This window comes from Corylus avellana, chromosome ca9 (assembly GCF_901000735.1).
Source record: "Corylus avellana chromosome ca9, CavTom2PMs-1.0".
Lineage (NCBI taxonomy): Eukaryota > Viridiplantae > Streptophyta > Magnoliopsida > Fagales > Betulaceae > Corylus > Corylus avellana.
The window spans coordinates 20,858,699-20,873,529 of record NC_081549.1 but is presented as its reverse complement, the minus strand read 5'-3'; the positions used below and the strand labels follow the sequence as shown (position 1 = coordinate 20,873,529).

General features: G+C 33.6%; 2 protein-coding genes across 2 annotated transcripts; one reads left to right on the top strand and one right to left on the bottom strand.

Moving 5' to 3' along the window:
* The first annotated feature begins 7,688 nt into the window (after nt 1-7,688).
* On the top strand, nt 7,689-10,841 carry LOC132162465 (protein NRT1/ PTR FAMILY 5.5-like). Its single transcript, XM_059572705.1, has 3 exons — nt 7,689-7,856; nt 8,325-8,875; nt 9,851-10,841. The coding sequence occupies exons 1-3, from the start codon at nt 7,689-7,691 to the stop codon at nt 10,839-10,841; spliced, it is 1,710 nt and encodes a 569-aa protein (XP_059428688.1).
* Nucleotides 10,842-11,428: 587 nt separating this feature from the next.
* LOC132162464 (26S proteasome non-ATPase regulatory subunit 7 homolog A-like) lies at nt 11,429-14,676 on the bottom strand. The gene is made up of 10 exons (XM_059572703.1): nt 14,672-14,676; nt 13,757-13,869; nt 13,574-13,655; nt 13,200-13,296; nt 12,939-13,014; nt 12,733-12,791; nt 12,464-12,586; nt 12,209-12,266; nt 12,012-12,097; nt 11,429-11,919 (listed from the first exon to the last, which is right to left on the bottom strand). Exons 1-10 carry the CDS (start codon nt 14,674-14,676, stop codon nt 11,848-11,850), a joined length of 771 nt encoding a protein of 256 aa, XP_059428686.1. The 3' UTR covers nt 11,429-11,847.
* Between the last annotated feature and the right edge of the window lie 155 nt (nt 14,677-14,831).

Genomic DNA, 14,831 nt, shown 5'->3' with positions numbered 1-14,831 from the left:
ATCATTACTTTTCAAGGAAGCCTTTTTTTTTTTTTTTATTGTTTCTCTCACATGTTTTCTCTTTTTTGCCAAAACTTTTCCCATTTTTCAATGGACCATTATGAGAATATTTTTTCACAATTTTTAATAAAAAGATGTTTCATAAATATGATTGACATTGCTATGAGAATATGACTTTCATACTTAACGTTGGCAAATACGATATAATTATTATAAAATACAACTGTTTTCAAAAATATTATAGTTACAAAAATGATTATTTGAAAAATAATAATCGTTGAAAAATTATTGTGCTAAACGAATTATCATTGAAAAAATAAAGATAGAATCAATAAAAAGTAAAAAAAATAATATTTAAATGATATAGATAAAATATAGCTAATCGGATGTATGAGGCCTTTAAAAATTCATTAGCTAAACTAGAAAAAGTGAGTTAGAGAAACCATTTTACATTAAAAAAAAAAATTGCTCCCCCATTGGGAATAAAGATCACCATCATTTCTTAGTGTTATTGCAAATGTTAGGTATAAAATCTTACATGCTGGGGTGGAACCATCTTTATAGGTGGAGGGCCACTAATTTTGAAAGACCATTAAAATATGGAACATATATGTTTTTATGAGTATCATCTTTGTAAAATTTATTTTTTACCCCATTTATTTTTTAAGTTGTGTCCCTCATATGCTCTAGTTTTAGTTCCGCCCCTATCTACATGCTACAATAAAGTTTTGAAAAACTTCACTTTAACCTCCTGAATTACCACGCGATTTGTCAAGCCCTCCAAACTTCAAAACCTCTCAATTTGAACCCCTAAAACTTTAATTGCAGTCAATTTGAACCTCACTCCAAAATTCAAGAGATTAGTGACGTGTCTACAGTATACACTTTTTTTAACACATCACCAATTGGTGATGTTTTAATGTGTAACACGTCACTAAAATTTTTAGTGACGTGTTAAAGTTCAGCACCTCACTACATTTAAAATCCATTCAATTAAAACCAAAAAAATTCAAACTTAAAAAAATTCTAACATGTGGAATTATGACACGTCACTAAAGTCTCAGTAGTGACACCCTGATTTTTGACCTGTCACACACGTCAATACTGACACGTCACCAAACATTAATGACGTTTTTGGGCCTTAAAACATTACTAATGGGTAGTCAGTAAAAAATAAGTTTTTTGTAGTGCCTCCGTCAGATTTAGCAGTTAACTTCTATCAGCAATAACTAAAAACACAAAAAATATCAATGATTTAAAAAAAAAAAAAAAAAACCCTTAGAATTAAGGGTAAATTTGAATTTTTTTTTTTTAAAAAAGTCAGGGGTATAAACATCATTGTCTCACTTTTAACGTTTAAAATTTGACGGAGAGGTTCAAATTGACTGCAATTAAAAGTTTAGATGTTTAAATTGATAGGTTTTGAAGTTTGGGGTGCTTGTCAAATCACATGGTAATTTCGGAGTTTAAAGTAAAGTTATTCCATAAAGTTTTATTTCAAATTAGATTCAATGAAATTATTTTAATTTAGTTTATTAAAATAATACATGTCTTTAGTGTATGTAATTTTTACATGTATTTTCAAAGATGTATATAGGAATTACATGTTTAAAAGACAGATGTTAATTTAATAAATTGTGTTGAAAAAATTTTCTTTTGCCCATTAAAAAAAAAAAAAAAACTTTATTGTATTTTGTGGGTATAAAATTTAGGAGAAACTTCACTTTGGCCCCTTGAATTTTCACCCGATTTTATAAATTCCTCTTGAACTTTCAAATCTCTCATTTTGAACCTCTGGACTTTCAATTACTCTCAATTAGAACCCTTCCGTTAATTTTAAATTTTTAGTCGTTAAAAATACAAAAAAAAAAGACCAAAATGTCCTTGATTTTCATTTTTTTTAAAATAAAAAAATGTTTAAAATCTAACGGAAAGGTCCACATTAAGAGTAATTGAAAGTTCAGGGGTCCAAAATGAGAGATTTAAAAGTTCAGAGAGAGTTTGTAAAATCGAATGGAAATTCAAGGGGTCAAAGTGAAGTTTTACCTAAAATTTATTTATCCTCAACTGCAAGGGTCAGTATTTATTTATCAAGTTTGATTTTCTATACAGTTGCTTCTTTGAAAATTCAGAGTCGTTAGCATTGCAATCACCGAGCATTATCGGCGAAAGATTCACAGAAAAAGGCCGGACTTTGTAATCCATCCAGACCAGAGGAAAAGGAAAAGGATAAGGTCTGAGAAAGCTGCGATTTCAATTCCCATTCTTGGTCCAACGAGCTCCCAACGTGTTTTCCGTTTCCACAAACTTCACGTAAATTACTGTAACCAAGTCAATAAGAATAATGCTATGTAGCATATTTTTATCTAATAATTATTTTATAATGTAATATAATAGTCTCATGAATTAATCTTTGTATTTTTTTTTTTTTTTTAATAAGGGTCAATTCTATGATTAGTTGAAATTGTTTTGTTAGCTTGTGATATTAGTTGCAAGATGAAAATATAGTTTATATCATTATTATTCCACAAAATAATATAAAAAAAGACCAAGATAAATAAGATTTTTTTTTTTTTTTTTTTTTTTTTAACAATGCTTCTTCCTCATTCATTTTATAAAAATATAGCATGTTAGGATGTTACATAAATGTAAAAAATATTTTTGTATTTTTATGAATATTTTATGTCTAGATTGATTGTAAACGTTTTTGTTTTGAGCTTAAAATAAACAAACCGAGCCTAAAATTTATGGTACCATAAAAATAATGAAATTATATTTGTTTAATAAGATGCAATATCTTAGGACAAAATTTTCTAAATTTTTTACGATGATTTTGTTTTCATGCTTTAACTATTATTTTTTTATTAGATAATTTAAATTTTAGCATATTAGTATTTAAAATTGAGAAATGCTTGATGTTCTTCTAATGTTCTCCCAACTATGATGTGGTTTTTAAAATCACCAATAAATTAAAAGTCAATAATGATAATCTCAAATTTAACGATAATTTTAAAAGTCACATCACAGTTGAGAGAACACTAAAAGAACACATAGCGTTTCTCTTTAAAATTAGAGACTCCTACTATCATAGTATCATGTCGGCCTTAAAACATTAATTTTAAGGCCTCCAATCAAACTTTGACACCTCACTCGAACACACCAAAATACTCCAAAAATACAATAAGACTAAAACACATGATCACATCTCCTTCTAACCCACCAATCCCTAAGAGCATTCCCAATGGAAGAGCCAAATGTTACTTTTATCTAGAATAGCTCTTCAAATGTTCAAAAAATCTCCCACATTGGATGAGCCAAAAATATATGTAAAATAGATATTTGATTAGAAGAGCTAAAAAAAAAGTTAAATGTAGCAGCACTTTTTAAGGGAGCCATTTTATTTTTTAGTGTTTCTCTCTCCTGCTTTATCTTTTTCCCAAATCTTTTCCCACCTTCTTTTTAAAAATATAGCTAATCGAATGTGGAGACACTTAAAAATGGCTTAGCTAAATTAGATAAAAGTGAGTTTTAAAGAGCTATTTTACATAAAAATATGGCTCTTCCATTGGGAATGCTCTAAACTACTTCACCCCTCCGGCCAAACGCAGTCGCCGAATCCATGGAGTCACAGCCGGAGAGAGAGAGGTAGATGCCGCGCCCCACAAAATCAAATAATTATGGAAACCCAGCCAAAGCTTCACCAAATTCGGTCATGGCTGAGAACACTCCAGCAAAAACACCTCCAAACAAACCCCAATCTTTTGACACCCATTCGCCCAAGAATGCCCAGAAAATCAACAAAGAAGAACACCCAAAATTAACTCCAGAAATTCAATTCCAATCGGCTACCTTTTAACCGAGAATCAACCTACAACTCAATTCCTACACTTCAAAACCCGTTCGGTCAGATTAATACAATCAACACCAGAAATCCCCAATCAGTTATTCTACAGAAATCCCCAATCAGTTATTCTACAGAAATCAACTTATTCAAATTCTCAAACCCATTCTATAACTCGGCCAAACACCGAAAATCAACCAAAAGAATTCAACTAGAAACCCCAACGATTCAATCGGTTACCCAAAGGAAATCAACCCAAAATCATTAAAATCAAACCCAAAAGCTTCAAATTGAAATGGTCTGAAACCCTAAAAATCACATTTACCATAAAAATTGCTTCCGCCGTAAACGGCCACCGGAGTATGGCCAGTTCATGCCGGAAGGGCTGAAAGCAGCCGCTCAATCACAGTCCACGGCCCCCTCCTCTCTCATGGCCACCTATGTTTCACCGTCCGTGGAGGAGAGAGAAAGCGGAGGAGAGAGAAGGAGGTGGGGATGTGGAGGGTGTCGGTTCCCGTGCCGGTGCCGGTGCCAATCGGAGGGGCTGGTGGTGGGGTGTCGTCGGGGAGGGAAATAGGAAGAAAGGAAATTAAATTTTGTCCAGTGTAATTTTTTTGTTTTCAAATGGTTGAGATCCGGTGTGTTCGTGCTTATAGTATGTGGTGTTTTTATCTGAGGTGTCACCATATTATGGATGGCTGGATGCCTGGTGCGGATATATTTTGCTCACCTAATTTTTATAAAATAATATCAACTTATGATTAGGAGGACACGAATGCGAGGCTTATAAACAAATTTTATAAAAAAAATTTTATAAACTGATGTGGTACAATATGATTGAATATGAGATCAATTTAAATTATAAGAAACTCAACCATGTTGTGCTACATAGAGTGTCAAAAATTACTAGAAAATTGGAACCGAAACCGAAAAACCGGAAAACTGAAAAATCGGAAACCAGGAAACTGGGGAGCCGGTTCCAGTGCCGGTTGCAAAAAAACAAAAAACCGGGGACCCCGGTTTTGGGTACGAGGTAAAAATCGGGAAACCGGAACCGGGTGCATTTATATATAATAATAATTTTTAATATATATATATATATATATATATATATATATATAAGAGCCAATGCCTCTATAACAGTGATTTTTCTTTGATGGGGTCAAATTATTATTTTGCCATTTGGTATTAAACTCACCCAGTTTAATTAGTAAGGAAATAATAAATTTGAATTAGTTTGATCGGGTTTTTGGGTATTTCACTTCACTTACTTTTTGTATGATAGTGTAGATGTACGGTTAGACCTTATTCTTTGTCATAGTTAAATTAATTTATTATTTGTGTCTTCTCATCATTTCTATTTTCCTTTTTTTTTTTTTTCTTCCTCTTCATCCTCCTAGAGCCTCATCTCTCTCCTCACTTTTTTTTTTTTTTTTTTTTCCATTTTCTTCTTTTCTCCCTCTTATTCTCATCTTTTTTCCTCTGTTTCTGTTGTTCCTCTCCACTTTTTGTATATGGTATGGATTTTTTTTTTGGTTAGTTTGCTTTTGTGTTCTTCATTTTTTGAATATTTGCCTTTTGTGCTTAATGATTTTCTTGGTGAGTTTTGTATCAGTGAGTTTGGCCGAATGGATTGACAGTTCTTCAAAGATAAATTTTTCTTTCCTTTAAACTTTAGGTATTTGTCAATTTGATATTAGGTGATTAAATGGTTCTGAAATGAAAATCTTTTTTCATGAGGTTTCATTCGAGAAAACAATTTTTTTCTTGAGATTTCAAAAAAAAACAATTTAAAAAAAAAAAAAAAAAACGGTTATTGAACTGGGTAAAAATCGGAATCGGCCGGTAACCGGGACCCGGTTCCCACTTCCGATTTCCCAAATTCAAGAACCGGGATATTTTGATTTCAAACTTGATTTTGGCCAAAAAACCAAAAAAATAAGACCAAATTGACACCTCTAGTGCCGCATCAAATTGTAAAAAAATTTTAAAACTTTATTCGTAACCTTAGCATTTTCTAAATTTAATTAGCGAGCTCCAATGAATCAAATCATGATAAATGACGGCCGGTCCAAAAGCTTGTTAAACACCAAAATGTCAAATTGATTTGATATATAAAGGAAAAAAAGTTGTGGAAAGCTTGTTAAACGCCAAAATGTCAAATTGATTTGATATATAAAGGAAAAAAGTTGTGGAAAGCTTGTTAAACTCCAAAAAGTCAAATTGATTTGATATATAAACGAAAAAAAGTAGTGGATTTTTATAGTATCATATCTATTTGGAGTAACGGTAGGCGACAATTTTCCCACCCGTTATCAACTTGGGATGATGAGAACACTAAAAAAAAATTGTAGTATTTTTTTTTTACATTTTCGTCTACTACTTTAATAATGGTGTTCTAAACAGATATTTTTGTTATTATGGTGTTCTTCTAGTGTTCTCTTAATTCTAAACAGATATTATATTCTAAGAACTAAGTGAGAGAAATAATGGTCATTTTCATTTATATTTTTTTTAAAAAATAATATCTACTTAATACCACAAAGATATCAAAAGAGCACCTAACATTTTCAAGAAATAAATAATAAATAAAAATCTACACTATTTGACTGCTTAAAAGTAGAAAGCTATTTTAATTCTTGCTGGTTTGTTGATCAAAGAGAAAGAAAAATAACGATACTAGAAGAAAAGAAAAGGCCAAGAGTGGTCTCTGACTCTCTATACCATGGCATGATAACACAATAATATTTTCAATATATTGCCTCTGAGGACATTGCATCCAAACTGCCGACAGGGCGGCCCTATATACTTTGGGGCCTTTGGCGAAAATTTTAAGTAGGGCATTATTTTTTTTTAATATTTTAATATTAAATAAATAATATTTATCCAAATATTTTTATTTAAAAATAATTCTTCTCGCTTTTTGGGATGCAAAATTACTTATTAAGTTTTTATATTCAAGATTTTCTAACATCCTCTTTTCAATTGATAATATGTCTAATCCATTTAATCTCTATTGTGACAATATTGTTGATCATAGGTAGGATTTTATCAATTTTTATTTATTTTTTTTTTTTATAAAAAAATTATTTTATTAGGATTCATTAATTGGACAGCTTAAATTATTATTTATTTACCATGATTAGGAGGCTTTTTTAAATTATTTATTTATCATGATTACGAGGGCCTTAAGTAAAGAATATGAACAACTTAAAACCTTTTTATTGATTTTTTTTTTTAATTAGAAGCCTTATTAAATTGGAAACCCTAGGCGGCGGCTGCGTCGCCTAATGGTTGGGCCAAACAGTTTGAAACTGTTTGCTTAATGAATCATTCTTTGCCTGTTTGGCTGTGTTTCAAAAGCTGAACATTGCGTTCACAACCCCTGAAAAGCTCATTTGAAGAAGAAAATAAAAGAAGCCGACGTACATGTTGAAAGCTGGCTTGTGTTCAAATTCGAGCGCAAACGGTTTTCAGGATTGCAGGAACAGATTCTTTTGACATTCCCTGTAGCTTTCTCTCCCCGTAACCTGTATATAATGATTCAGACCTTTCCTTTTGTGGCTGGGTCTGGGTATCCAATTACTAGATTCCAATACATTTCTGAAATACTCTACTAGTTCTAGCACCTCAGAAAGCGAGCTCCAGCTAGCTACACCGTTGGCTTTTGGATATATAGATGTCTCGGCTAGTAGTTTTCACGTCGCCGTTGGCTATATACCACGTATTAAGCCGCCTGAGATCTTGTTTGTTTATTTATCGATTTATCATTGAGGCACTTTCTTCTTTGCCCGTTGCAGTTCTGGAATTGGCTGGTAGACTTGCAGAGTACTCCTTGTGGTCGAGAATGGCTTACTTAACAGAATTCTCCGGGCTTGACACTTCCCATGCTGCTGCAATTCTTAATGCATGCAAGGGTGTAGAGACCTTAATGCCCATAGGCATGGCCTTCCTTGTAGATTCTTTTGTCGGTGAATATTGCATGCTGTTGTTCTCCAGTCTTTCTTACAGCTTTGTAAGTTTTCAAATCTTCCCTCATTCTTTTGCATGCACAATACAAGGTTTTGACAAATCTCATACGACTGATATATATAAAACCCTGATAATGTGGTAGTGAATATTAACTATTGATTTTTTATTTTTTTTATTTTTTACAAGACCTTGTTAATCTGAAGGTTGATTTTCGTTACCACATAACATTGTACTTGTATGGCAGTTGCACGTATGAGAGTCTACTAAAAGTCTGTTTGAAATTGCGTTTGAGAAATAGATTTTTTAAACTTTTACCGAAAGTGCGTTTTGACAATTTTTAGATTTTTTGGACCCTTAAAAGAGCTTTTAATTTTTTTCTCAAACGACTACTTTTTTTTTTTCAAACGAACTTTTTGAGTGTTAAACACACTTTTAAGCCTTTATCGAACGCAATCCCAAACAAACCCTTAATAGCATTAAAACATGTAGTAATTATTTGGATTCACTACAGGGGATGATCTACTTGGCAATGTCAACACTATCGAAATTTGGAGGCTACTGTGGTGAAAAACGTCCAAATTGCATCCATGCTGCCCAATTTGTTATGTTTTACATATCATTACTCTTCATAGCCATTGGAGTATCTGGTCATAAGGCATCCTTGCGTTCTTTCCTAGAACAACAAATGCCAAGTCAAACAGAAAGTGATCATCAAGATGGTGAAAAAAGAAAAAAGCCAAGGAAATTGAGACGCTTCTTCAGGAAACATTTCGCTAAGATTCTTCTCATGAGCATTGCATCTACTCCAATTTCATTGACTCCTTCATGGTCTGTCAAATTTGGAATACCAGCAATAGGGATGGTAGTGGCAACTATTCTGTTCATGTGTCGCTCAGACTCATACAAATATGCTAATAAATCACAGGGGAGTCCTCTCACCGTTGTTTCTAGAGTCTTTGTAGCTTCTGCTTCCAAGATGTTTTGTCCCCTCCCACGGGATGCTAATCAACTCCATGAAAATCGACGTAATTCTCAATATGTGCCTCACACCCACGGCCTCAGGTTCTCTCTCTCAACCTACACTATTGATCAGTAACTCACCTTTTAAGCAAAAATATTTCATATAACACACACACACACACACATATATATATATATATATAGAGAGAGAGAGAGAGAGAGAGAGAAAGAAAGAGGTCACAAAGCCCCAAAAGCCTTAAGAGTGGTATGGTTCAACAATCCCTAAGGCCAATATGAGCGACTTCTCAAAAAACATTGGAGGTAGTTTGACAATCCCAAAATGTCAATTTAGTGGTGATCGGCCACCCCAAAGGTCTTTAGGGTGGCTCAACCCTGTTTCAAATGGGAATTTGCAAAAATCCAACATGAATGTAAAGTTCCTGACAGTTTGCATTGGCTCGGCACTAGCTTAGCTTGTTGCCATGAGAAATTTGGGGGGGGGAGGGGCAAAACTAAACAAAAAACTTTGTGGAGGGTACAAATTAATTTTAGACGGTAAACATGAGAAAATTTTAAAATTTTAAAAGAAAATTTAAAATTATGGAGGGTTTACTATCCCACTCACACACCTAGTTCTGCCTCTGCTTCTTGTTAACCTTATGGCGGTCCCCTCTCCCCTCTTTTTTGGGGATGTTGGGTTGTTGCAATAAGATCATGGCATTACTTTGAATTTAGGCCCGTCTTTCGGCTTGGTGTGTGTATGTGTCTCTTTGGCTCATTTGGCAAACCTCCCTTCTCTTTTTTATTCAAAAAAAAAAAAAAAAAAAAAAATTAACAAACAACTTTCTTTACTCTTCACTCATCTCACATCAACACACTTTCAACTAAAACACACACGCGCGCACACAAAAAAAAAACATCTTAAAATGGTTTATCAAACATAACCAATAACCTTTAACACGAATCAACTATGATACAAAACTCCAATAATCAAGTCAGTAATTTAGGCCGACATTTATTATCAAGTTGTACGCATATTGGATACAACTATTTCTCAAACATAAATTTGTAATGCAGGTTCCTTGACAAGGCTGCCATTGTAGTACCAGCCCAAACGCTAGAGCAACAAGAACAAAATAGATGGACACTTTGCAGTGTAACAGAAGTAGAGGAAAAAAAAATCTTTATTCGCATGATACCTATGTGGATTATCTTTATCATGTGTGGGATCGTGTCATCTGTAGGAGACACTTATTTTTTAGAACAAGTATGGAATTTGGATGACACAGTTGGAATAGTGAAGGCACCTGTTTTTATGCTACTAGTCTTACAGGACATTGCAAAATTCATGTTTGCCACAGTCACTAAGAAGTTAACTAAAAATGGATCAAGAAAATATGCAGCCCCCATTGGAATGATAATAGCAATGTTGTTTTCTGTGGTATGTTGTATCACGGCTGCAAAAGCGGAGACAATGAGGCTAGACGTGATAAAAAAATATTGGTTACACAATTCTAAAAATGATATCCCATTGAGCATGTTTTGGCTTCTTCCACAATTTCTTCTTCTTGGTGCCCTTGATGGAATCTCGCATAACCTTCTTGGTGACCGTGAACATGGTTTTAGCAATATTGCTTGTTTCTTCAACGGTGGAGTTCTTGACTCTATAAGCTCCTACTTGCTAATTGTTAGCGATAGTGTATTTGGATTCGGAATTTGGGGTGGTGTCATTTCAGTTTATATGGTGGATAAGATCAAACCAAGTTGGTTTCAGAAGACATTGAACGAAAGTCATTTGGATAACTACTATTGGACACTGGCAGTTCTGAGTTCCATAAATCTTGTCTTCTCCATCTTGGTGGCAATTTGGTACATAAATCAAAGATGTTCTCTTGCAGATCCTCATAGCTCTCAAAGACCAGATGGATTTTCTAGCACCTTATACCAAATTGCAGGCATCATCAAAAATTATTTTATTGCAGCTGTTCAACATTTCTTTGATGGTGGTATCATCCCTAAATCAATCGATGCAACAGAAGAACAAGCAACAAAAGAACAAGCGAAGTGAGCACCAAGTTCTTCCCATATACAACATCAAGAGAGAAGAGCAGGCCAGTTTTTTCATGTACGACATCAATTTGTTTCCTACTTTTTTGTGTATAAATAGGTTGCATTGCAATGTAAACGTTCAATACACACAAAAATTCATTTAGAAAAATAAAATTTTCTTCTTCTTCTTTGCACTATCTCCAAATCTCACATTGAAATGCGGACACAAATTTCTTCAAACCTACTCTAATAATTAATAAGTGTCCTTCAACATTTTGAAATTTCTAAAAAATTAATGTTTTTCTTTTGAAATTAGTGAAATAACAATAAATGACTATTAAAATATTAAAGATGAAGATTAATCACAGTTTGTGCCTCTTCTCTTGCCATAAACCATCATCTAGGGCAACCAATTCTCTTCGTGCCAATGCCAAGAACTTGGCCGCATCATTTATTTGGCACAAATCCTTTTTTATTATGGTTCACTGCATAGATATGGTTGTATTATTGCTTTTTGTTGAGTTGCCCAGTCTCTTTGTGTTGACTTAGTTATAATTTTCCCTCCCTTCTTCCCTTGATATTTTGCTTAAAAAAACTAAAAACTAGTGAGTGAAATGTGTGTCAAGAGTAACATTACTGCATAAAAATAAAAGGTCCTCCTTAAACATCCACCATATCCTTTTTTTAGAACCCTCCTATCGCCAACAGCATGCCGCTCAAGGTCCAAAGAAATTACATCCAAAATCAAACGGATCAATGTTACTATTACGACGGTTCATATCAATAAAACATCCAGTAGTTGAAAATGTTTCTAAAGAATGTAATAAAAACGACCTGGATATCATACATAGCCTGCATTGTCGATGTCCACATTTCTAACTGCGGTTGGTCAATGGGAAACTTTCCAACTTTCATGCACACCCAGAAAAAAACGCTTCAAAGTCTACATGAAATGACTGGAGCTCTGTAAAGCCTCCCCACTCATTTGATCGCACCACCCTCTCTTTAAAGGCTGAAACAAAAAATCAGCTTCCACTGACAGGTGGGACTGTAGCCGGTTTGGCATCCTCAGCTTTCTCGTGTTCTTTATTTAACATCTGAAAAAAGAAAATTGCAATTTGAAAAACAATCTACATACATAAACTCAATTAATTAGCAGTATTATTTCAGTCAGGAGGGGGCATGTCACCTTGTTATTGATCAGATTGTGGAGCGCAATGACACTTCGGATGAGAGAGGAAAGATATAAAACCAACATCATATCATTTGTTTTTACTGCACAGGGGAAGAATAAGATAAAAATTCTCAAAATAAAAACAGAGTATACCGTCTGCCCACCTAAATTAGAAGGAAAATATAATGTTCATAATTTATGGATTGTATTACCTGCAAATGCCTTGATTAACTCAGCCACGTTGAGATTTGGAAGCAGGTTGAACACATCCTGAAATTTTAAAATTTGAGGAAACATGTGGCATGGATAGACGAAGAAGTAAAAGGATCAGGAGCAAGGATTTCATAGGATACAATTATGCCATTGTTGTCTTATTGAAACGTCATAGAATGTGCGTAAATAACAGAAGAAAAAAATTAGTGAAACTAGTGATGTTAAAATGTATGAAAAAGTAACAAAAACTATACCTGTAAATGATAAAGTATCTCATGATTTAATGGAACCTTCCCATCAATAACAAGATCGAGGTACCCACGTATCTCTCGTAGCCGTGCATCCAAACCATTTAAAGCAGTAAGTTTTCCAGCAACCTGAACAAAACAAAAGGCAACTCTATTACTTCCAAATCTATTTGTTCAGGGATAAACATACATAATCCAAAATCTTAATTGTGAAATTTATCGAAGAGATCGATTTAGTAAATAAATATACGAAAATGTTTGTGAGAAAATAAAACCTCAGTTGCAAGTGTACTGATGGTGGTATCCTTCACGTCCCTTAACAAGTGCTCCACTCCTGTTGACGAATAACATGAGAATGAAATTGGTAATGGAGATGAAAGATTATAAATCCAAAGATAATGTCGGAATTGCATCTTCTTTCAGATTTCTAAATGGTGAAAATTGCTGAAAGGAAAAATGTAATTTTCATGTCATAGCATACCAATTTCCTCGACCTCATGAGCAGCAATTTCTGAAGGCACGTGAACGAAAACCTTCTGGCTTTTTTGTGTAGCATTCTGAAACCATAACCAAGCATTAAATTAACATCAAGGATGACAAATGGAGACTGCTTGTTCGGGAAAAACAGTAACTGACTGACTCCACTGGCCTCTTCTAAAAATATAGGAACTATTCTCAACGGTTAACCATATCCAATCTCTATATAAAGATATTAAATAAGAAAATATGATATTTTTCTTACCTCTTTCACTTCTTCAACATCATAGTAAGCCTTAGTGGGTATCCCCATCTCCTTAGGCTGGACATCAATGATGACCAAGACAGGATTTGGGACATAGCTACAACACACAAGGAAATTGATCACAATAATAGATTTCAAATGAAAAAAAAAAAAAAAAAATGTTGCATAACCACCGAAGGAATATATTCATACATTTATCAAATTGAAAGCCTCAATCTAGTGTTATATAGGATTCCATCAAAACTAGATTAGTTAAAACAATAAGATTTGAACATCAAGCACCAAGAAAAAAGAAAGCGACCACATGATAAAGTTACATAAACAGCCAACTGTAAAACTTTTTCCCCCCCTAAAATTAAGGTACATGATCTCACTTGTGGAATAATCTGTGAACCTCTAGATCATTCTCCCGTAGCTTTGGACCTGTACTATACCAACCAACCACGTGCTCCTTAGCTGAAACATGATTAGAAATTGACATATAGAGAAAAATTAGAATTCCCCATAAAAACTTTTAAACTGGCATCATATTCACTCTGAAATTGAAACAAGAATACCATTGATTCTCTTGAACATTGAAAACATCGATTCATGATAGTTGTGGTCAAGAAACCATATGCTTGGATCCTTGTCATCTTCTTCAAAGGGCACTGAAATAACACGATTACCACTTAAGTATTACCAACAGAACTCTCATCACACCATGAATCATGTTGTTGAATAGAAATAAAAATTTTAGAAAGCCTACAGCCTCATAAAATTGCCCAACTAATGTAAAAGATGGGGATTCTAATGCTGAAAACATTGAGGAAGAAAGAAGTTCCAGGGTCTTCTTTCAATAAAATATAAAGGCAAGTCTAACATATCTTGACATTGCCGTCTTTTGAATATTTACAACCCTCTATTCCTAACCACTACACTTGCTCCAAACACCACACTCGATATCAATATCACAACGCATAAAGAACAGCCGTTCATCAACTTGAAGTCACACAGGATATAATCTGATCCTAACCAACCATTTTACCTTCTTGGAATTTTCACAAGTTCTATGACTTTGCTGCCTACATTATCGCAACCCAAAAATTAGGAATTTTGTCATTTGAAGTAGAAGCAATCTTTCATTTTAACAAAATTGATGTGGTTCGAGATCACTCAACTTCTGATTACTTTGAATAGCATTAACTCAATTGCCCAAACTGGAGTTCACAACTAGAGGGCACCAAGTGCTAGACCTTATGATTGCAAACGCAAGCCCTCAAAACAATAGCTACACTTTCGATAATCTTAAAATCAATCTTCGCATTACAAACCCCAGATTCATCTATTAATTGAGTACAAACCTAGTAATAAAAATTCCCAAATCATATAAAATTTGGGTGGAGAAAAGAATAATAGTAACTATAACTAACAAAGCATCTAACAGCAAAAATCAAAGTTTCAGCTACTATAAAATAAGCCCAAAAACTAACCGCATCGGTGCTAACATCCAACACTAACGCATAATTCACAATCCTAACCCTAACTTAGGTTAAACAATTAAGAAAATATATGAATTCCAAAGCGTTAATATCCATAATTTCCTTTAGATCTAAACAAAATCAAGAAAATCGACGGGCAAAATTGAAATAT